Below are 25,025 nucleotides of genomic sequence, written 5' to 3'. Positions count from 1 at the left end.
ATAAATCACCTTGTAAACAGGGAAGATGGAACTGGAATTTTCAAATCATTTTCATTACCTCACATTTTCTTCCAGCAATCTCTCTCATACCTAGAACAAAAAAGTCCCGAGGTTCTCAATCAAAGGTGATCAATCTTAATTGGCTAATCAAGAGTCTGAGCATTGTACTCTCCTGAGATGGCAAATTTTCTTGAGACTCAGAGAATTATGATGGAAATAACAAAAATCAATCCTCATTGAGTAATCCATGGTCTGGGGATCAGTCAAGCTGAAGAGCTGCTCTGACGAAAGGAAGGTTCTTGCCTGGCTTCAGATTCACTTCCTCTCACTGTGTCTCTCGCACAGTAATAGACTGCAGTGTCTTCAGCTTTGAGGCTGTTCATCTGCAGATACAGCTGGCTTTTGGCATTGTCCCTGGAGACGGTGAAGCGACCCTTCACTTTGTCTGAGTAGCGAATAGTACCAGAATTGGTGCTTATGAATGCCACCCATTCCAGGCCTTTTCCTGGAGCCTGTCTCACCCAGTTCATGTGGTAGCTGCTGAAGGTGAATCCTGAGGCTTGGCAGGAGAGACGGAGGGACCCTCCAGGTCTTCTCACATCCCCTCCAGACTCCACCAACTGGACCTGAGACTGGACTCCTAAAAAGAATTTTTTAAAAATGAGATCTCCTGCATAGAAGAGCAGAACATGAAAAGAAACTCGACATAGGGAAAATAATTACCTTTGAGGACTACTAGTAAAGAGACAAGGTTTAACCACATTTTTGCCCTGTAATGAATGGAGGGAAGGAGAGATTTCAGGAAATAACACAAGGTTTATGTTGGGGGTTGTTCTTTGAAGAAGGAAGCCATGGGGCTCTTTAAAGGGGAAATTGTGTCTCAATTTACATAACTGTTGGGATAAAAGAGCCCCTCAGGGCATTGACTAATATATTTCAGTGAATGTAACTTTCATGTGCATTTTGCAATTAATATTCTAGTCCTAAGAAAAGGCTTAGGAACTTCCCCCCCCCTTACAGGTTAATAGGAGAAAGGGCCAGTTTGTTGTGCATTAACTAAAAGAAAAGCTTGAAAATATTCATCCTTTCTCAAATGATTCAAGGTAATATAGAATAAAGTTACTTATTATAGATCATATAAAAAGGCTTAGAAGATCAGAGTTAGAATCTTTGCTACAAAACTGCTTCCTTAACTTTTGTTTATTTTATGGGACATTGCAAATACACTAAATGGCAAATGTCTATGGAGGTTGTCTGTCATCAGACAACCTCCATAGGTTGTCTGATGACAGACAACCTGGTTGTTCCAAAGGTCCTTTTTTTTTTTTAGGAGGCAACTGGACTTTCTTGTGTTTGGACTGAGAACCTCCATAGGACTGAGAACCTCCATAGACATTTAGCGATGCACTTTGGGATGAACACCCTTCAAAGGGTGAGAGAGTATGAATTGGATTTCCAGAAAACATTGCAGACTACAGGAACCATTTGTGCTTCACTTTCAGATTCAGAAAGCACAGATTCATCCCCAAGAGCCCGTGCCTGTCTTCAACAGTGAAGGGACACAGGGCAGAAAACATCCTGCAGCCAGAAGGCTCCACACACATTTGCACTACTCAAGTGCCCCTGGTTTCAATGCGTCTCTAAAGCAGGAGTCTCTAACTTGTGGGCCGTGGGCCGACAGTGGGCCAAGGCCTGTTGGACAGCGGGCCATGGGAATGGCTGGTGAGTGTACGCATTTGTGCATGCAACCCCCCCACTTGCACTAATGGCCCCATTTGTGCATGTGTAGGAGTGCTAGTGTCACCGCCACCATCACACGGTCACTAGCAGCCCATTTGCAGGTGCTAGCGTCCCACTTACATGGATGTGCAGGCAGCAATGCCGAGGGTGTGCACAGTCTACTTGCACATGTACATGGATGCTGGCACTGCCATCGTGCATGCACTGTTTGCGCATGCCCATGCACACACTCATTTCTCTGCACTTTGCTTTCCCTCCAGGCAGTCCACCCAAAAGGTTGGTTAACTCTGCTCTAGAGGAATACAAATGAACATTTGTCTGCAAGCAATATAAATCCTTCCACTCGGTATCATCTAGTCAGAGCTGAAGAAGCTTCTTGGATGAGAAGCGAAACGTCTTCAAAAGAAACACAAGAAAGTCTAGTTGCCTTCTGAAAAAAGAAAAAAAAAGTATCTTTGGGACATTAAATGGCAGTTAAGCTTCAAGGAACACTTTGAATTCTAGACTAGTTGTATCCAGTCGACTCAGAACTTTAAGTCATATTGTGACCAAATACAATCTCTCAGTTCAAACAGAATGATAAATATCTATGTATTATCCAAAATATTTTGGTTGCTTTAACTTATCTGGTGTAAACCCAGACATGGCTTCCCAGTAAGGATTATTCTGTCTCAGGAAGTTAAGTTCTTTTGAGTTCCATTGAGAGAAACTTTGAAATCATCTGGATTGGTATAACATCTATAATGTTTTAATTGTTTTATATACTCACTGAATATGATAATTTAATCCCTTCATTTTGTTTTTATTTCCAAAAAAACCTTTGAAATATGTAGAAAATTTCTCTGGTGACAAAACCATCAATTTGCCATTTTATAAAGATTATCAGCTTCTCTGTGAAGATTGTAGCTCACTGAGATGTGGTATGTTCTTGATAGCTTTTCAATGAATTAATAAACTGATACATTATTTTATTTTATACAATTTTATTCCATTTATTTTATACAAATTCTCAGCTTCCCTTTGAGTATGGTACCCTCCTGTTAGGAGAGAATCCCCGATAGTGAGAACAATTAATCAGTGGAATAATTTGTCTCCAGAAGTTGTTCCAATACTGGAGGTTTTTAAGAAGAGATTGGACAATCATTTGACTGAAAAGGTATAGGGTCTCCTGCCTGAGCAGGGGTTGGACTAGAAAGCCTCCAAGGTCTTGTCCAATTATACATGTTTTATTTCCTAACACACCTCCTCTGGGTGTGTACGCAGTTGGATTTGGTTGCAACATTGCCCCCAGAATCAAAACTGAACTGATGACACATCTTCTTAATTCTCAATGGAGATTCTTTCAGAGCAGATGTTTCTCCAGTGTGTGTCTGACAGTTTGGATATTTAGAACAATTATACTAAAGTTTCATTCTGATCCTTCCACCATGATACTAAAAGACTACATTCCAGAAGCCGAATCAACTGGTAAAAAGGGAGGTGGACTTGGATTTTTTTTTTAAATTTATTTTTTTTTCATTTTGTTACAGCAACCGTTTTGATAGCTAGAACAAAACATGATGAAATTCTCACTAGACCATGATCAAACCTCCTTGATTAATACAGGATCTGAGTCTTAGACAGGTTGAAGAGCTGCTATGAAGAAAGGAAGTTTTTTGTTTGGCTTCAGATTCACTTCTTCCCACTGTGTTTCTGTCACACAATAATGGACTGCCATGTCTTCAGGTTTGAGGCTGTTCCTTTGCAGACATAATTGGCTTTTGGCATTGTCCCTGGAGATGGTGAAGCATCCCTTCACTTTGTCTGAGTAGAACTTTCCACTGGAAACAGTATTAATCCCTGCAACCCATTCCAGATGTTTCCCAGAAGCCTGTCTCACCCAGTGCAGATAATAGACGAAGAAGGTGAATCCAGAGGCTTGGCAGAAGAGATGGAGGGACTCTCCTGTCTTCTCACATCCCCTCCAGATTCCACCAACAGTGCTTGAGATTAGATTCCTTAAAAAGAGGGTTGTTTTTGTTTGTTTGTTTTTTATGTGATCTCTGCATACAAGAGCAGAACATGAAAATAAACTCTACACTGGGATAAGGTTAATAGTGGAAAAGGGCCAGTTTGCTGTACATTAACTGAAACAAAAGCCTGAAGAGAAGAACCAGGGGAGATATGATAGCAGGGTTCCAATATTTGAGGGCATTTCACAGAGAAAAGGGGATCAACCTATTTTCCAAGGCACTTGAAGGCCAGACAAGGAATAACAGATGGAAACGGATCAAGGAAAGATTCAACCTAGAAATAAGGAGGAATTTTCTGACATTGAGAACAATCAATCAATGAAACAGATTGCCTTCAGAAGTTGTAGGGGCTTCATCGCTGGAGACTTTCAAAGACTGCCACCTGTCAGAAATGGTGTAGGGTTTCCTGCCTGGGCAGATGGTTGGATGAGCTGACCTACAAGGTCCCTTCCAACTCTGCTATTCTATTCTATTCTATTCTATTCTATTCTATTCTATTCTATTCTATTCTATTCTGTTCTGTTCTGTTCTGTTCTGTTCTGTTCTGTTCTGTTTTGTTTTGTTCTGTTCTGTTCTGTTCTGCACTTCTTAAAATGATTCAGGGTAATAGAGAATAAATTTGTTTTTAGAGATCATCATCTCTAAAACATCATCTGATGTTTGCTACAATATTATTCCCTTAACATTTCTTTGTTTTACGGAAAACCCCAAATACATTAAATTGCAGGTAAACTTCAATATGCTCTGCTTTCTGTTCTAAACTGAGACATGGATTCCAAGTAAGGATTATAGTCTCTCAAGAAGTTATGTTTTTTTGTGATCTATTGAGGCAAACTTTAAAATATTATTGATTGGTATACATCTTTGTATGCATTTTTAAGCATTTTTGCATTGTTCGCCAAATATGATAATATGTTGCACAATATTTTTTCAAATCCAGCAAAGATCTGAAATTATATAGAACTAAGGAGAATTTTCCTGACAGTGAGAGTAATTAATCAGTGGAATGACTTCATGTAATCTTGATGCTATCCCTCTGTTAATGCAGCCTAGTTTTAAACAGACTGATCAACGTGGATTTTTTCATTTTCTTACAGCAATCTCTCTGATACTTAGAACAAAACAGTCCTACCTGAAGCTCTCAGTAGACAGAGATCAATCCTCATTGACTAATCTAGGACATGTTACTTAATAAAGTTAATGAGTGAAGAAAGGAAGGTTCTTGTCTGGCTTCAGATTCACTTCCTCTCACTGTGTCTCTCGCACAGTAATAGACTGCCGTGTCTTCAGCTTTGAGGCTGTTCATCTGCAGATACAGCTGGCTTTTGGCATTGTCCCTGGAGATGGTGAAGCGACCCTTCACTTTGTCGGAGTAGAACTTTCCACTGGAATCAGTATAGATGAGTGCAACCCATTCCAGGCCTTTCCCTGGAGCCTGCCTCACCCAGCTCATTTGGTAGCTGCTGAAGGTGAATCCAGAGGCTTGGCAGGAGAGACGGAGGGACCCTCCAGGGCTTCTCACATCCCCTCCAGACTCCATTAACTGGACCTGAGACTGGACTCCTAAAAAGAATTTTTTAAAAATGAGATCTCCTGCATAGAAGAGCAGAACATGAAAAGAAACTCGACATAGGGGAAATAATTACCTTTGAGGACTACTAGTAAAGAGACAAGGTTTAACCACATTTTTGCCCTGTAATGAATGGAGGGAAGGAGAGATTTCAGGAAATAACACAAGGTTTATGTTGGGGGTTGTTCTTTGAAGAAGGAAACCATGGGGCTCTTTAAAGGGGAAATTGTGTCTCAATTTACATAACTGTTGGGATAAAAGAGCCCCTCAGGGCATTGACTAATATATTTCAGTGAATGTAACTTTCACTGGAATATTAATTGCATTTTGCAATTAATATTCCAATCCTAAGAAAAGACATAGGAACTTTCCCCCCCCCCCTTACAGGTTAGTAGGAGAAAGGACCAGTTTGTTGTACATTAACTAAAAGAAAAGCTTGAAAATATTCATCCTTTCTCAAATGATTCAAGGTAATATAGAATAAAGTTACTTATTATAGATCATATAAAAGGCTTAGAAGATCAGAGTTAGAATCTTTGCTACAAAACTGCTTCCTTAACTTTTGTTTATTTTATGGGACATTTTGTGTTTGGACTGAGAACCTCCATAGGACTGAGAACCTCCATAGACATTTAGCAATGCACTTTGGGATGAACACCCTTCAAAGGGTGAGAGAGTATGAATTGGATTTCCAGAAAACATTGCAGACTACAGGAACCATTTATGCTTCACTTTCAGATTCAGACAGCAGAGATTCATCCCCAAGAGTCCAGGCCTGTCTTCAACAGTGAAGGGACACAGGGCAGAAAACATCCTGCAGCCAGAAGGCTCCACACACATTTGCACTACTCAAGTGCCCCTGGTTTCAATGCGTCTCTAAAGCAGGGGTCTCTAACTTGTGGGCCATGGGCCGACAGTGGGCCAAGGCCTGTTGGCCAGCGGGCCATGGGAATGGCTGATGAGTGTACACATTTGTGCATGCAACCCCCCCACTTGCACTAACGGCCCCATTTGTGCATGTGTAGGAGTGCTAGTGTCACCGCCACCATCACACGGTCACTAGCAGCCCATTTGCAGGTGCTAGTGTCCCACTTGCATGGATGTGCAGGCAGCACTGCCGAGGGTATGCACAGTCTACTTGCACATGTGCATGGATGCTGGCACTGCCATCATGCATGCACTGTTTGCGCATGCCCGTGCACACACTCATTTCTCTGCACCTTGCTTTCCCTCAAGGCCATCCACCCAAAAGTTTGGTTAACTCTGCTCTAGAGGAATACAAATGAACATTTTTCTGCAAGCAATATAAATCCTTCCACTCGGTACCATCTACTCAGAGCTGAAGAAGCTTCTTGGATGAGAAACGAAACGTCTTCAAAAGAAACACAAGAAAGTCTAGTTGCCTTCTGAAAAAAGAAAAAAAAAGTATCTTTGGGACATTAAATGGCAGTTAAGCTTCAAGGAACACTTTGAATTCTAGACTAGTTGTATCCAGTCAACTCAGAACTTTAAGTCATATTGTGACCAAATACAATCTCTCAGTTCAAACAGAATGATAAATAATTATCCAAAATATTTTGGTTGCTTTAGGTTATCTGGTGTAAACCCAGACATGGCTTCCCAGTAAGGATTATTCTGTCTCAGGAAGTTAAGTTCTTTTGAGTTCCATTGAGAGAAACTTTGAAATCATCTGGATTGGTATAACATCTGTAATGTTTTAACTGTTTTATATACTCACTGAATATGATAATCTAATCCCTTCATTTTGTTTTTATTTCCCAAAAAACCTTTGAAATATGTAGAAAATTTCTCTGGTGACAAAAACCAACAATTCGCCATTTTATAAAGATTATCAGTTTCACTGTGAAGATTGTAGCTCACTGAGATGTGGTATGTTCTTGATAGCTTTTCAGTGAATTAATAAACTGATACATTATTTTATTTTATACAATTTTATTCCATTTATTTTATACAAATTCTCAGCTTCCCTTTGAGTATGGTACCCTCCTGAAATGGCAATTTTTTCTTGAGACTCAGTGAATTATGATGGAAATAACAACAACAAACAAACAAACAAACAAAAAGTCTGTGGTGTCAAGCACCAATGATACATCAAGGAGCATTATAGGATCCAGAGAAGTGAAATTTTCTTGAGACCTTTTCAGTAAACTCTTATGGTCATTAAAAAAAAAAAAAACCAAAAAAGCAAAACATTTTTTTTTTTGCCACATAGAAGAGGGGGGTTAACCTATTTTCCAAAGCAGCTGCAGGCCGAAGAAGAAACAATGAATTTGGGTGGCAAATAATTTTAATAAATAAATAATCCAAACTATTCAATTTGTTCTTTTATCCATTCTAAAATCAGACATGGCTTCCGAGTAAAGATTGTAGTCTCTTGAGAAGTAAAGTTCTGTTGAGATCTTTAAAACTTCAAAATCTTCTGGATTGACATATACATTTGTATACATGTTTTTTTTAGCATTTTTTCATGAAAGCCAAAAATCATAATCTGTCCCTCTATGATCTCATTTACAACAAACATTTGAAATACACAGAAACTTTCTATGGTAACAAACACTGAGGATAAATCATTTTATAAAAATTCTCAGCTTCTAAGTGAGAGTTATAGGATCATGAAAAGTGAAATTTTCTTGAAACCCTTTCAGTGAATATTATGGAAATAATAATAATTAAAAAAAATGCTACATAGAAGAGGGAATGAATCTATTTTCCAAAGCAGCTGAAGGCAGAACAAGAAGCAATGGATTGAAACTAATCAAGGAGAGAAGCAATGGATTGAAACTAATCAAGGAGAGAGATTCCTTGACAGTGAGAACAATTAATCAGTGGAATAATTGTGGAATTATTGGAATAACTATTAGAGGAATAACTAACAGAACAAGAAGCAATGGATTGAAACTAATCAAGGAGAAAGATTCCCTGACAGTGAGAACAATTAACCAGTGGAATAATTTGTCTCCAGAAGTTGTTCCAATACTGGAGGTTTTTAAGAAGAGATTGGACAATCATTTGACTGAAAAGGTATAGGGTCTCCTGCCTGAGCAGGGGTTGGACTAGAAAGCCTCCAAGGTCTTGTCCAATTATACATGTTTTATTTCCTAACACACCTCCATTGTGTACGCAGTTGGATTTGGTTACAACATTGCCCCCAGAATCAAAACTGAACTGATGACACATCTTCTTAATTCTCAATGGAGATTCTTTCAGAGCAGATGTTTCCCCAGTGAATGTCTGACAGTTTGGATATTTAGAACAATTATACTAAAGTTTCATTCTGATCCTTCCACCATGATACTAAAAGTCTACATTCCAGAAGCTGAATCAACTGATTAAAAACGGAGGTGGACTTGGATTTTTTTTTTTTTTTTCATTTTGTTACAGCAACCGTTTTGATACCTAGAACAAAACATGCTGAAGTTCTCACTAGACAATGATCAAACCTCCTTGATTAATACAGGACCTGAGTCTTAGACAAACTCAAGAGCTGCTATGAAGAAAGGAAGTTTTTTGTTTGGCTTCAGATTCACTTCTTCTCACTGTGTCTCTGTCACACAATAATGGACTGCCATGTCTTCAGGTTTGAGGATGTTCCTTTGCAGACGTAACTGGCTTTTGACATTATCCCTGGAGATGGTGAAGTGTCCCTTCACTTTGTCTGAGTAGAACTTTCCACTGGAAACAGTATTAATCCCTGCAACCCATTCCAGATGTTTCCCAGGAGCCTGTCTCACCCAGTGCAGATAATAGATGAAGAAGGTGAATCCAGAGGCTTGGCAGGAGAGACGGAGGGACCCTCCAGGTCTTCTCACATCCCCTCCAGACTCCATCAACATTGCTTGAGATTAGATTCCTTAAAAAGAGTGTTTTGTTTTTTTTTGTTTGTTTTTTATGTAATCTCTGCATACAAGAGCAGAACATGAAAATAAACTCTACACTGGGATAAAGTTACCTTTGAGGACTACTAGTAAGAAGACAAGATTTAGCCACATTTTTGCTCTGTATAATGAATGGAGGAGAGTTGACAGGAAGGGTTTCAGGAAACAGCACAATTTTGTATTTGTGGGTGTTGTCTGAAAAGGGAAACCAAAGGTGTCCTTTAAAAGGGAAATTGTGCCTCGATGTACATATCTGTTGGAATAAAGAAACCCTCAGGGCATTGACCAATACATGTCAGTGAACTAACTTGCATGTCCATTTTGTAATTAACAATCCAGTCCTGAGAAAAGGGTTGATCCCCATTTTTTTTCCTGTGAGTTAATAGGAGAAAAGGTTTGTCCCTAGTTTGCTGTACATTAACTAAAACAAAAGCCTGAAGAGAAGGACCAGGGGAGATATGATAGCAGGGTTCCAATATTTGAGGGCATGTCACAGAGAAAAGGGGATCAACCTATTTTCCAAAGCACTTGAAGGCCAGACAAGGAATAACAGATGGAAATGGATCAAGGAGAGATTCAACCTAGAAATAAGGAGGAATTTTCTGACAGTGAGAACAATCAATCAATGAAACAGATTGCCTTCAGAAGTTGTAGGGGCTTCATCGCTGGAGGCTTTCAAGGACTGCCATCTGTCAGAAATGGTGTAGGGTTTCCTGCCTGGGCAGATGGTTGGACGAGCTGACCTACAAGGTCCCTTCCAACTCTGCTATTCTATTCTATTCTATTCTATTCTATTCTATTCTATTCTATTCTGTTCTGTTCTGTTCTGTTCTGTTCTGTTCTGTTCTGTTCTGTTCTGTTCTGTTCTGTTCTGCTCTGCTCTGCTCTGCTCTGTTCTTCTTAAAATGATTCAGGGTAATAGAGAATAAATTTATTTTTAGAGAGGATATTATAAGGCTAGCACATCTGATGTTTGCTACAATACATTAAATTGCAGGTAAACTTCAATATGCTCTGCTTTCTGTTCTAAACTGAGACATGGCTTCCAAGTAAGGATTATAGTCTCTCAAGAAGTTATGGTTTTTTTTTGTGATCTATTGAGGCAAACTTTAAAATATTATGGATTGGTATACATCTTTGTATGCATTTTTTAAGCATTTTTGTTCGCCAAACATGATAATATGTTGCACAAAGTTTTTTCAAATCCAGCAAAGATCTGAAATTATATAGAACTAAGGAGAATTTTCCTGACAGTGAGAGTAATTAATCAGTGGAACAACTTCAGGTAATCTTGATTCTACCCCTCTGTTAATGCAGCCTGGGATTGCACTGGCTTTTAAACAGACTGATAAATGTGGAATTTTTCATTTTCTTACAGCAATCTCTCTGATACTTAGAACAAAACAACCCTTCCTGAAGCTCTCAGTAGACAGAGATCAATCCTCATTGACTAATCTAGGACATGAGACTTAATAAAGTTAATGAGGGAAGAAAGGAAGGTTCTTGTCTGGCTTCAGATTCACTTCCTCTCACTGTGTCTCTCGCACAGTAATAGATGGCTGTGTCCTCTGGTTTGAGGCTGTTCATTTGCAGATACAGCTGGCTTTTGGCATTGTCCCTGGAGATGGTGAAGCGTCCATTATCTTTGCTTGAGTAGTAAGTACCGGAACTAGTGTCTATGGATGCCACCCATTCCACTCCTTTCCCTGGAGCCTGTCTTATCCAGCCCATCCAATAGCTGCTGAAGCTGAATCCAGAGGCTTGGCAGGAAAGACGGAGGGATTCTCCAGATATTTTCACCTCTCCTCCAGACTCCACCAACTGTATTTGAGATTTGACTCCTAAAAAGAAAGAAGGGTTTAAAAAAAAAAAAAAAAAAAAAAAATAGATCTCCTGCTTTCCAGAGCAGAACATAGAAATAAACTATGTAGTGGCAATAATTACCTTTGAGGACCATAAGTATGGACAGAAGATTTAACCACATTTTTGCTCCCTGTAACAAATAGACAAAATTGATAGAGAGGATTCTGGAAATGGTACAAGGTTTATGTTGGTGGGAGTTGTCTGAAAAGGGAAACCATGGGGCTTCTTTAAAGAGGAAATTGTGTCTTGATTTACATATCTGTTGGCATAAAAGAGCCATTGACTGATTCATTTTGGTGAACATAATTGCATGTGCATTTTGCAATTTACATTCCAGTCGTAAGAAAAGTGTCAGGACCCATTTTTTTCCTATGTTAATAGGAGAAAGGACCAGTATATTGTAGATTAAGTAAAACAAAGGCTTGAAAAAATTTAACAGTTCTCAAAATGATGCAAGGTAATAGAGAATAAACTTAATTATTAGAGAGGATTTCAAAATGCTAGCACATCTCAAGTTTGCTACAAGATTACTTTTCTTATATTTTACAGAAAACTCCAAATACATTAAATTGCTGGTAAACTTCAGTATGCTCTGTTTTCTATTCTAAACTCATGGTTTCCCAGTCAGGATTATAATCTCTTGAGAAGTTAAATTCTTTTGTAACCCATTGAGGCAAACTTTACAATCTTCTGGATTGGTGTATATATATATTTGTATGGTGACAAATATCAATGATTCATCATTTTATAAAGATTCTCAACTTCTCAGTGAGCGTTATGAAGTTTTCTTGAAACTTTTTCAATGAACTATGATGGAAATAATAATAAAAAATGCTATGCTTCCAAAATTAGACAACATATAATTATACACTTTATTCCTTAACACATCTCCTCTGGGTGCATAGGCAGTTGGATTTTCTGTGACAACTGTGTCCTCCAGGATCAAAAGTGAGGAGAGGACACATTTTCCTAATTTTCCAAGGAGATTCTTTCTGAGGAGATATTTCCCCAACATCTGCTTGGCAATTTGGAAACTTGGAAAAGTTATCCTAAGGTTTCATTTCCATCCTCCATCCTGCATCCTGCCATGGTACTTCATTTCCATCCTCCATCCTCCATCCTGCCATGGTACTTAGAGGATTCCATTCCATTCCAGTGAAGCCAAATCAACTGGTAAAATCCCTATGCATTTTCCAAGAAATTCAATTTCTTCCAGATTTAGGAATTTGTATTTGTTGTAAATTGAGACATGGTTTCAGAGTGATATTATCATTCTTTTGAAACATATTGGAGAAGCTGTTAAGGAAGTAGCTGAAGCTATAATCAGCCTTGGAAATGAGGCCACATTTGTGCATGCTGATTTTATTTTCCTGCCCTCCTCTTCCCACATGTCCATCCTGATTGAATGTGAAAAGGCTATCTCCTGGTATCCTGATGCTAGTGATGAAGACTATATGGAGACATCTAATTCTCAAAGGCATTCTTATGTTCCAGGGGTGGAAGAGAAGCTGAGAACAAATGAACAAAGCTGAGAACAAATCAGATCACAGTAGGATTCAGTTATCGATGTCCTGTATTGAAGCTGAGAGGAGGACATTTGTGCTATGTGATCACTATCAAGTTGGTGGGGTTTTTTTGTGTTCTTTCATTTAGTGAGCTTGCAAAACGTAATAAAATTAAAGAAATGGTGCAAAGAGTTGACTGGTTGCCCAGAAAGTGATGTAAAATGATATTATTAAGTGAACAAGGCTACAGTTATAAAGAAATTAGAAGAAAAATCGGTGGAAACTTAACCAAAGGTGGCATTTTTACTGTACCCTTTTCCCAAAATGTTTCCACAATTTTGGCCACTACTGTACATGTTAGAGATAGAACAGGAAAAGAACAGCACATCTGAGTTCAAGAAAGATGTTGTAACTTTTTTCTCCTTTCATTGGCTCTTTTGAAAAAAACCCAAATGAACTAAATGCAGACCAAGATCATTTTTATTTTGGTTAATAGTTTTTATTTATTAATTAAGTATCTATAGCCTCTCATCTCAATCAATGACTCTGGGCAGCTGACAATTCCATATTTTGCTACTTTGTGTGGTGTTTTGATCATTTGTGAGTTGCTCAGGGTTAAGTCACCAATATGGGCAGCCATAAAAATTGAAATAATAGTAATAATACCCATAGTAATCCCTCCGTGTGAAAAAAATCCTTTCATTTTCTTTGCATTTTAATCAAAGATTTGAAGAACGTTTATACATTTATACACTTAAATATGAGGCAGCCGTGTGCTGCAGCTGCCAAAAAGGCCAACACAGTGCTGGGCTTCATTAACAGAGGGATAGAATCAAGATCTCATGAAGTATTAATACCACTTTACAATGTCTTGGTAAGGCCACACTTGGAATACTGCATCCAGTTTTGGTCACCACAATGTAAAAAAGATGTTGAGATTCTAGAAAGAGTACAGAGAAGAACAACAAAGATGATTAGGGGACTGGATGCTAAAGCATATAAGGAAAGGTTGATGGAATTGGGTATGTCTAGTTTAATGAGGAGAAGGACGAGGGGGGACATGATAGCAGTCTTCCAATATCTCAGGGGCTGCCACAAAGAAGAGGGAGTCAAGCTATTTTCCAAGGTGCCTGAAGTCAGGACAGGAAGCAACAGATGGAAATTAATCAAGGAGAGAAGCAACCTAGGACTAAGGAGAAACTTCCTGACAACTAGAACAATTAACCAGTGGAACAACCTGCCTCCAGAAGCTGTGAATGCTCCAACACCGGAAGTTTTTAAGAAGAGACTGGACAGCCATTTGTCTGAAATGGTGTAGGGTTTCCTGCCTGAGCAGAGGGTTGGACTAGATAGCCTCCGAGGTCCCTTCCATCATCATCATCATCATCATTATTATTATTATTATTATTCCAGACAGTTTCTCTGGTGACAAACCAGGTTCATCATTTTATAAAAACTCTCAGCTTCATGGTCAAGACTGAAGACTCCTGAGATTCAAAATTTTCTTGAACTATTACAGAAATATTGCAAAATAATAATAATAAAAAAAACATTTCTCCAAAATGAAACAATATCTAATGATCCTTGCTTTATTCCCTTTCCCACTGTGGCTGGGTACATAGGCCATGGGGTTTGGTGTGACAAGATTGCCCTCCAGTGTCAAAAGTGAAGAGAAGAAACATCTTATCAATTATCTGAGGAGTTATTTTGGCAAAGATGCTTCTTCAATATCTGCATGGCAGTTTGGATATTTAGAAAGGTCATCTTAATATTTCATTTCCTACCTTATGTCACAGTACTAAAAAAAAGAATATTCCATTCCAGACTTCTTCTTTTTTATATAAAGGTTTTTATTGAGTTTTATAAGGTTGGGGAAGGGACCAGGATAGGGATTAAGGTTTGGGGTGGGATTAGGATTGGGGTTGGGACAGGATTGGGAACAACATTGGGGTTGCCCCCCAGTAACATTTTCAAGTTTTAGCAAACAGACTATTATTTGGGTACATATGTTCAGTTAACACTAATTAATATAATAGTAAATAGCTGTAGTGAATATGATAAAACAATAATCATAAACAGTATCAGATCGTCAATACATATCGTTCTTCTTACTAATATATATTCAAAATAACAGATCACGTTCATTTCTCACTAGTTTGTTTTCCTAACCATTGGTAAAAATTTATCTCATGTTTCTGAAGCCAGATCATCGGTGATAGCCAAATCTGGCCCTAAGTTCTGCCTCAATTTACCTTCCCAATAAGCAACCGAGTTGGAAGATCATTTAAAAGTAGTTTTTTAGGATATCTTGATAAAATGGGATCTCTCTCTCTCTCTCTTTCTCTCTCTCTCTCTCTGAAAAAGGATAGAGAGAACCCCAAGACCCATCTTATATTCCCTGTTAGAGTTAACACAACAAAGAAAATGCAGGAGGAAAGTTGATGGGGCAGGATAAAAGTAATCTCCCCTTTACATAGGGAATCAGTTACATGTAGTCAAACCTGTTACATATTTGCAACCTATACTATCACACATGTTCATTAAAATGAAGTCTGATGTCAGAAGGGGCATACATTGCAAGGCAAAAGATTGCTTGGAGTTCACAAAAGAGAAAAAAAAACAGACCTCAATTTGTAGTAACAAACTTTTTTTTTCTTATCTGGAGATAATCTCAAGCCTATTTATCAATTTAGGGATGTTAAAAGCTAATAAACCTGAACATCATTTTAAAAAAAGAGGAAATAAATCAAATGAAAATGCAAACTAACTGTGTTAGTTAACAAATTACAAAACAAATAACTGTGTTAGTTAACAAATTACAAAATCCACATTAGGTTTACCCTCACCTGGTAAACGAGGAAGCTGAAACTGGAATTTTCAAGCCATTTTTATCATTTTTCAGTTTTGGTGGGTAAAGTCTCTAACTGGATTCCTAGAACAAAAGATTCCTAAAATTCTCAATGGATGGTGATCCATCCTTATTGACTAAACCAGGATCCACAATTGAATCAAGTTGCTGAGCGGCTCTGAGGAAAGGAAGGTTTTTGTCTGGCTTCAGATTCACTTCCCCTCACTGTGTCTCTAGCACAGTAATAGACAGCCGTGTCTTCAGCTTTGAGGCTGTTCATCTGCAGATACAGCTGGCTTTTGGCATTGTCTCTGGAGGTGGTGAAGCGTCCCTTCACTTTGTCTGAGTATGTAATCCCAGATGAACTTGGATGTATCTCTGAAACCCATTCCAGTCCTTTCCCTGGGGCCTGTCTCACCCAGTGCATGTAGGAGCTGCTGAAGGTGAATCCAGAGGCTTGGCAGGAGAGGCGGAGGGACCCTCCAGGTCTTCTCACGTCCCCTCCAGACTCCACCAACTTCTCCTCTGACTGGACACCTAGGAAGAAAGATGTTTCATTGACATCTCCTGCATACAACAATAGGAATTGGAAGGAAATGCTGTAGAGAGGGAAGCCTCACCTCCAAGGAGTAGTAAGAACACCAACTTTGGCCACAGAGTCATTTTTGGATAGGAAAGCATTCAAGAAAGTGCACAAGCTTTGTGTCAATGGGTGTGGCCTGAAAGGGGAAACCTTCAAGCTTCTTTAATGGGGAGTTTGTGTCCAGATTTACATATTGCTTTGGATAAAAGAGCCCCTCAAGACATTCAGTTATACATTTATTTACACACCAGAAGCATGATTTTTAAATTACATTATATATGGACAAAGGGACACAGATAGACAGACATACACATACAATCAAAGCAGGCATGCTTTGTTATTATGGTTCTTCACATGGCGAGACAGATGCTTAAACTTAATTTGGCACTTTTATCTACCTACTGTATCCTTTAGGATAAAAGGGAGATTTGCACTTCAGTAAGTAAAAGCTTTAGGAATAGAAATATTATTTATTAGCCAAGAGTGTCTGCACATATAAGGAATTTGTCTGCAGTGCATAAGCTCTCAGTGTACCTACAAAGAACAAAGTTGACAATAGAATAGAGCTGGAAGGGACCTTGAAGTTTTTCTAGTCCAACCCCCCATTCAAACAGGAGAACCATCTCAGACAAGTGACTGTCTAGTCTCTTCTTAAAAACCTTCAGTAATGGAGCACCCAGAATTTCTGGAGGCAAGCTGTTCCACTGGTTGATTGTCCTCACTGCTAGGAACTTTCTCCTTAATTCCAGGTTGCTTCTCTCTTTGATCAGTTTCCTTCCATTGTTTCTTGTCCTACCCTCTGGTGCTTTGGAGAATAATTTGACTTCCTCTTCTTTGTGGCAGCCTCTCAAATACTAGAATATGGCTATCATGTTATCCCTATTTCTTCTTTTCTTTAGACTAGCCCAGTGATGGCGAACCTATGGCATGGGTGGCAGAGGCGGCATTCAGAGCCCTCACTGTGGGCACACACACCATTGCCCCAGTCCTAGGCCTTCAGCTGGGTTTTATAAAACCTTTTTGTTTTAGGTCTCGGCCACCATGTACAAAAAAAAAAAGGTTCAATCAATCAGTCAATTTCAACTTCTCGCGGGAAAAAAAAAGATCTTGCAAAGTTGGAATTGATTGATTTAACTTTTTAGTCCCACCCAATCTGCTGTTACCATCACAACCACGCCCACCCAATGGGCCACACCCACCCAATGGGCCATGCCCACCCAATGGGCCATACCCACCCGGCACCCGACGATGCATAAGTGGGTTTTGGGTTGCAGTTTGGGTACTCGGTCTCTAAAAGGTTCGCCATCACTGGACTAGCCAAACCCAAGTCCTGCAGCCGTTCTTCATATAAACCATAAGATACAATCATAAATCATAAGATACAAACAACAAGTGATAAATCATAAGATATCAATAGGAGAAGGCAGTAGGAAAGATGAGAAGATGAAAAAAGATCAGAAGATCAGAAGGATAACAGCAATGCAGCCCTACTACATGAATAAATATCCTTAGGCATAAGACAGTGCTGTGGGAGTTAGGTGTTTAGCAGATTGATGGCATGGGGAAAAAAACAACAACTATCTTTATGTCTAGTTGTTTTGATGTGCAATGCCTTATAGTGGCATCCTGAGAGAGGCATTGAAACAGTTTATGTCCAGGATGTGAGGGATTTGTAAATATTTTCTCAGCCTTCTTTCTGGCTGATGCAGTATGCAGGTCCTCAGTGGAAGTCAGGCAGATTGCAATGTTGTTATTGGTTTTTTTTTCCATAGTTCTAACTATTGTTGAGACTCTAGAAAGAGTACAGAGAAGAGCAACAAAGATGATTAGGGGACTGGAGGCTAAAACATATAAGGAACGGTTGCTAGAATTGGGTATGTCTAGTTTAACGAAGAGAAGAACAAGGGGGGACATGATAGCAGTATTCCAATATCTCAGGGGCTGCCAAAAAGAAGAGGGAATTAAGCTATTTTCCAAAGCACCTGAAGGCAGGACAAGAAGCAACGGGTGGAAACTCATCAAGGAGAGAAGCAACCTAGAACTAAGGAGAAACTTCCTGACAGTGAGAACAATTAATCAGTGGAACAGCTTGCCTCCAGAAGCAGTAAATGCTCCAACACTGGAAGTTTTTAAGAAGAGACTGGACAGCCATTTGTCCGAAATGGTGTAGGGTTTCCTGCCCGAGCAGGGGGTTGGAATAGATGACCTCCAAGGTCCCTTCCAACTTTACTATTATTATTATTATTATTCCTGAGTAGGATAGACAGATCTAAATTGTTCTTTTGTTTTGCGATAGTAAATATGTTTTGAAGAATTACCCTACTTTGAATTGAATTTCCTGGGGTGCTGGAATTCTCTTATTTCCTTTTTAATCTCATACAACCATGGACTGAATTAGTTGACTTCCAGGTCATTTAGTAGAAAGCAACCCTAACATTTGACAACCAGGTTTCTCTGCACACCTCTAACCAAAAGAGACTTTTCTAGCTAAACTGATATCAGGATCCCCTGTTCTTTTTTCATTATAGATTTATTCTACATGGTGGGGATTGCACGGGTACATTATTTATCCAAATCTGTTCAATACCAGTCTCAGGTTCTTTTAATAGGAGTTTCATTCCTATTGTCACTTGTTATAAATAACTCAGAGCAACAAATATACTGTATTTTCCAGTGCATAAGACGACTTTCTAAACCATGCAAATCTTCTCCAAAGTCAGGGGTCATCTTATACGCTGAGTCATCTTATACGCTGGAAAATACCGTATTTTCCAGCGTATAAGATGACTTCTAAACCATGCAAATCTTCTCCAAAGTCAGGGGTCATCTTATATGCTGAGTCGTCTTATACGCCAGAAAATACCATATTTTCCAGCGTATAAGACGACTTTCTAATCATGCAAATCTTCTCCAAAGTCGGGGATTGTTTTATACACCCAGTTGTCTTATATCCTGAGAAATGCTAACACAGTTGAGTTAGCAAGTTAGCAAAGGAGGAGAGCTTCAGGAAACAGGGGACTGAAAGTAAATTAATTTAGAAAGAATGAAAATTGAATATCCTATAGAAAGGGATAAGACAATTGAGTATTGGAAATATTACAATATTGTAATATAAGCTGCCCAGAGTCGCTCTCAATGGCAAGATAGACAAGGTATAAATCAATTAATTAAATAAATATTGAGACAAATAAGAAGGATTGAACGTGAAAATAATATGGAGAAGAAGCCTTCTAAGTAATTAAAATCTGGCCCCCATTTTTTTTTTTTTTGCTTTATTACAAGTCCATCAGAGATGATAAAAAAGATATCAACAAACATTTTAGAACCCTTAATATATCATTTATAGTTTCTTGAATATTACATAATAATGATAGAGAACTAGTACAGGTCGTTCTTGTGACGACCTGTGACCCCAATTGAGCCCACCATTTCTTTTACTAAGGGAAACATTTGTTAACTGAGTTTTGCCTCACGTTACAATCGCTCTTTCCACAACCGTTAAGTAGATGACTCTAATTGTAACCTAAAATGGGAAGCCAACTGGTTCAATTAAAGGAGAAATGGTCCTTTGATTTACATATTACTTTGTATAAAAGAGTCCCTTGATGCATTGATCTCATAAGTTTCCTTCCACACTCATTTTATGCCTGATTTTCTCATGACTTTCTGGTCCTATGAAAAATAAAGGTAGGTTCTTCTTCTTCTTCTTCTTCTTCTTCTTCTTCTTCTTCTTCTTCTTCTTCTTCTTCTTCTTCTTCTTCTTCTTCTTCTTCTTCTTCTTCTTCTTCTTCTTCTTCTTCTTCTTCTTCTTCTTCTTCTTCTTCTTCTTCTCCTTCTCCTTCTCCTTCTCCTTCTCCTACTCCCTTTTCTTTTCTTTTCTTTTCTTTTTTTTCTTTTCTCTTGTCTCCTGTCTTCTGTCTCCTATCTCCTGTTTCCTGTTTCCTGTCTCCTTTCTTCCTTCTCTTATGGAAATAACATAAAAAGTTATCATGCTTCCAAAACAAGACAATAAATTTAATGACACTTGTTCTATTCTATACCCAGTGGTGGGATTCAGCTGGTTCACACCACTTTGGAAAAACCAGTAGCTAATTTTTTCTTGCCAATGCCCAGAATGGACTTCTTGAAGCAGCATCCACACAGAGAACCGGTTGTTAACATATTTGAATCCCACCACTGTCCCTACCCCACCCCATTGGCTACATAGAGGCCATTGGGCTTCATATGAAAACATTGCCCCTCCCCCCGGTATCAAAAGTAAGAAGAGAACGTATCTTCCTAATTCTCCGAAGAGATTCTTTGGGTTCAGTGTTCTATTTCCTCAATATTTATATGACAGTTTGGATATTTAGAAAGATTATCATAAAATTATATTTCCTGCCGTAATGCTAAAGGACTACATTCCATTAGAGTTTCTTTGTGTGTGTGTGTGCATGTGTGTATGTGTGTTTATGAAGCATAATCACTTTGTAAATGATGAAGCTGGCACGGGAACTTTCTAAGCAGTGTTTAACATGTTCATGCAATTCCAGCAAACTGGATAACTAAAGCAAAAGAGTCTGAAATTTCTCCGTAAATGGTGATTAATTATCCTTCAGCAACCCAGAATCTGGAGCTAAACCAAGTCATCAAGCTGCTCTGAACAACGGCAGGTTTTTGTTAGGCTTCAGATTCACTTCCTCTCACTGTGTATCTAGCACAGTAATAGACTGCTGTGTCTTCAACTTTGAGGCAGTTCATTTGCAGATACAGCTGGCTTTTGGCATCGTCCCTGGAGGTGGTGAAACGGCCCTTCACTTTGTCTAAGTAGTAACCGCCAGTTGTAGAAACCCATTCCAGTCCTTTCCCTGGAGCCTGTCTCACCCAGTTCATGTAATAGCTGCTGAAGGTGAAGCCAGAGGCTTGGCAGGAGAGATGGAGGGACTCTCCAGGTCTTCTCACACCCCCCTCTGACTCAACCAACTGTACTTGAGATTGGGCTCCTAAAAAGAAAAGGATTTTAATGAGATCTCTTGCATATAAAATGAGAATATGGGCACAAAATCTCTATATTGAGAAAATAGTTACCTCTGAGGACTACTAGTAAGGACACGAAGTTTAACCACATTTTGCTCCTTGTAAGGAAGTGAAGAAATGGATAGAAAAGGATTTGGGACAGTGAGCAAAATTTGTACTTCCTCTTTTAAGAGGAAATTGTGTCTCAATTTGCCTATTGGATGAGATAAAAGAGCTCCTTCATGCATTCAGCTCATTCCCCCCTTTATGTCATTTTCCAGCCCTAAATAAAGCAAAGGAAACCTCTACATTTTAGTAATTAAAATTTAATTAAATCAATTAAAATAAAAGTTCTTCTGTTTATTAATCATGTACAATTCTTTTGCACATAAAGTACATGTCTTATTCTCAAATAAAAATAAAATAAGATAAATAAGATCACACAGAAATATCTGCACATGGATTAGTAGAGAACAAATGAAAGTATATATCATCAAAAGAGTAAAAGAACCAGATAAAGATAAATAACCTTTATCATTTTTTCCCCAGTGGGCATTCTGGCATACATTAAAAATTAAATTCTGTTGCTTACTCTCAAAGTGTACACATGCATAACACATACAAATATGCTACATACAACATATGTATATATCTACACCCTTACATATAAACTAACCAAAAAGAGAAGCAACCTAGAACTAAGAAGAAACTTCCTGACAGTTAGAACAACTGTCAGTGGAACATCTTGCCTCCAGAAGCTGTGAATGCTCCAACACTGGAAGTTTTAAAGAAGAAATTGGACAGCCATTTGTCTGAAATGGTATAGGGTTTCCTAACTGAGCAGGGGGTTGGACTAGATGACCTCCAAGGTCCCTTCCAACTTTATTATTATTATTATTATTGTTGTTGTTGTTGTTGTTGTTATTTATTTATTTATTTATTTATGAGACTTATATACCGCTTTAAGTGCAAGCACTCTCTAAGCGGTGTACACCAGTAAGCAATGTATATATATATTTACATTGCCCCCAACAATCTGGGTCCTCATTTTACCTACCCCAGAAGGATGGAAGGCTGAGTCAACCTTGAGCCGGTGAGATTTGAACCGCTGACCTGCTGAACACAGTCAGCTAAAGTGGCCTGCAGTACAGCACTCTAACTGCTATGCCACCTTGGCTCATTGTTGTTGTTATTATTATTATTGTATACATATACATATAAATTGAAACAACTGAAATACAAATGGACTGGTCACATAGCAAGAAGAACTGATGGCTGATGGACCAAGGTAGTCATAGAATGGATCGCATTTGATCAAAGGCATCCACAAAAGAGACCTAAAACAAGATGGAGTGTATAAATCAATTAATTAATTAAATAAATATTGAGAGAAATAAGAGAGATTGAACTTGAAAATAATATGGAGAAGAAGCCTTCTAAGTAATTAAAATCTGGCCCCCATTTTTTTTTTTTTTTTTTTTTGCTTTATTACAAGTCCATCAGAGATGATAAGAAAAAATATCAACAAACATTTTAGAACCCTTGATATATCATTGATAGTTTCTTGAATATTACATAATAATGATACAGAACTAGAACAGGTTGTCCTTGTGACGACCTGTGATCCCAAATGAGCCCACAATTTCTTTTGCTAACGGAAACATTTGTTAACCGAGTTTTGCCTCACTTTACAACCTTACTTTCCACAACTGTTAAGTAGATGACTGTAATTGTTACGTTGGGAAAACCAGGGCTTTTTTTCTCATAGAACGCCCAGAATGGAGTTCCGGCACCTGTTTTGGATGGAACCTTGCAGGGTAGGCAAGGCGGGTTGTATGACATGTGTGAGTTCCAGCACCTTTTTTTTTTTTTTTTTTTTTTTTTAAGAAAAGAAGCACTGAGGAACACAATTCTTTAGGGAATCTGGCTTCCTCATAGATTTTGCTTGTCTAAAGGTCTCAAAAGGGGATCTTGTGATCTGTGGACACTGCAACCATCATAAATATGAGTCAGTTGCCAAGTGTCTGAATTTTGATCATATGATCATGGGGATGGCACAAGTGTAAAACATGGTCATAAGACACTTTTTTTACTGCCCTTTCAACTTCAAATAGTCACTAAATGAAGTGCTGTAAGTCAAAAACTACCTGAACAGCCAATTTTTTTTTCAGTTCATCATCTACCATACAGCTAAACAGGTTCCCTATTGCTTATTCAGAGAATAGCTCAGAAATAAGCAATGATGGAGTTTTATATGCCGCTTTTTCAATGACAGTATACCAGTTCAACCTTCTGTGACTAAATCAACTTGGAAAGCTGCTCAAAGGAAGAGAAGGTTTTTGCCTGGTGTCAGATTCACTTCCTCTCACTGTGTCTCCTGCACAGTAATAGATGCCCATGTCCTCTGGTTTGAGGCTGTTCATTTGCAGATACAGCTGGCTTTTGGCATTGTCCCTGGAGATGGTGAAACGGCCCTTCACTTTGTCTGAGTAGAACTTTCCACTGGAATCATAATAGATGCCTGCAACCCATTCCAGTCCTTTTCCAGGAACTTGTCTCACCCAGTTCATGTCATAGCTGCTGAAGGTGAATCCAGAGGCTTGGCAGGAGAGATGGAGGGTCTCTCCAGGTCTTTTCACATCTCCCCCGGACTCCACCAATTGGGCCTGAGATTGGACACCTAAAATGAAAGGAGTTTCAGAGATCTCTCCTCCATACAAGAATTTAAATGGAAAGAAACACAATATAGAACAAATTACCTCTGAGGACTGCTAGTAAGGATAACACATTGACCCACAGGATCATTCTTGCTCTCTCTAAAGACTAGAGGGGAATTGATGGCAAAGGACTTGGAGAAGTGCACAAACTTTGCGTTAGTGGGTGTAGCCTAGAAAGGAAAACCAACTGCCTCCTTTTAAAGGGAATATTGTGTCTCTATTTGCATATCTCTGCATATAAATGCACCTCATTATTGTCTTCAATTATATATTTCTTTGCACATGGATTTCACGCATGCTTTTCAAATGAGGTTCCAGACTGAAGAACAGTCAAGACCATTGGGTATTTTGTTGTGGGTACATAAAGGTGAAGGTCAGATTTGCACTGGAGTATATAAAGCAAGGTCTGGCAGAATCTCCTCATTTCATAAAAATATTCTATGGTGAGAAAAGGAAATCATGGGGTGAAAATTCCTTAATTAGCCATGTTAGTGACTCAACATGATAAAGGTGGTACATAGGAATTAGAGTATTTGTTTCACAGTTATTACTTTGACCACATTCTTTTGAAGAAACCCAAAACAACAGTGCAGACCAAGCTATAAGACACAGTTTGAATCCCACAGTTGAATTACATATATACCTCTGAGTTTCAAAGTAGGAATCAAAGATATTATATTAGAAGCCTGTGAGGTGTTCCTTATTAATTCAGTTCTTAACTTGGCAATGAATGAATGCCAAATGAATATCCTGTAGGAAAGAAATAAACAGTGGCATTATTGTCAATATTATATTACTGAAGTGTAAGCAGCCTAGAGTTGCTCTCAATTGCAAGATGGGCAATAAAAAAATTAAGAAAGAAAGAAAGAAAGAAAGAAAGAAAGAAAGAAAGAAAGAAAGAAAGAAAGAAAGAAAGAAAGAGAAGGAAGGAAGGAAGGAAGGAAGGAAGGAAGGAAGAAAGAAAGAAAGAAAGAAAGAAAGAAAGAAAGAAAGAAAGAAAGAAAGAAAGAAAGGAAGAAAGAAAGAAGGGGGATTGAACTAGAAAATAATATCTGACCAATATGGGGGCCAGATTTCAAGTAATTGAAATTACATTTCCAACAAACATTTAAGAAACCTTGGTCTTTCACTGACAGTTTCCTGGACACTAAGTACCAAAGTTATTTCATTTATACTGCCATGAAATTTTCAATACATACCCTGCCCTACAGCTAAACAGGTTCTCTAGAGGTTTTTCCAAGATTAGCTCTGGAATAAACAATGATGGAACTTCATCTGCTGCTTTTCAGTGATAAT

The 25,025-nt window shown here is 38.5% G+C and overlaps 5 gene segments (V, D, J or C); all 5 read right to left on the bottom strand.

Moving 5' to 3' along the window:
- Nucleotides 1-263: 263 nt before the first annotated feature.
- LOC120303607 lies at nt 264-835 on the bottom strand. The segment is given in 2 exon segments: nt 264-640; nt 724-835. Coding segments are annotated over 2 exon segments (417 nt in total).
- Nucleotides 836-4,926: 4,091 nt separating this feature from the next.
- Nucleotides 4,927-5,512, bottom strand: LOC120303606. The segment is given in 2 exon segments: nt 4,927-5,315; nt 5,399-5,512. Coding segments are annotated over 2 exon segments (429 nt in total).
- Nucleotides 5,513-10,673: 5,161 nt separating this feature from the next.
- LOC120303605 lies at nt 10,674-11,268 on the bottom strand. The segment is given in 2 exon segments: nt 10,674-11,059; nt 11,163-11,268. Coding segments are annotated over 2 exon segments (426 nt in total).
- Nucleotides 11,269-14,496: 3,228 nt separating this feature from the next.
- On the bottom strand, nt 14,497-16,155 carry LOC120303677. The segment is given in 2 exon segments: nt 14,497-15,971; nt 16,055-16,155. Coding segments are annotated over 2 exon segments (438 nt in total).
- A 4,521-nt stretch (nt 16,156-20,676) lies between these two features.
- On the bottom strand, nt 20,677-23,893 carry LOC120303604. The segment is given in 3 exon segments: nt 20,677-20,999; nt 23,372-23,692; nt 23,772-23,893. Coding segments are annotated over 3 exon segments (690 nt in total).
- Between the last annotated feature and the right edge of the window lie 1,132 nt (nt 23,894-25,025).

The sequence above is a fragment of the Crotalus tigris genome, unplaced genomic scaffold (genome assembly GCF_016545835.1).
Source record: "Crotalus tigris isolate CLP2741 ecotype Arizona unplaced genomic scaffold, ASM1654583v1 scf7180000024473.799607, whole genome shotgun sequence".
NCBI classification, from domain to species: domain Eukaryota; kingdom Metazoa; phylum Chordata; class Lepidosauria; order Squamata; family Viperidae; genus Crotalus; species Crotalus tigris.
This window is presented reverse-complemented; position numbering and strand designations above follow the sequence as displayed.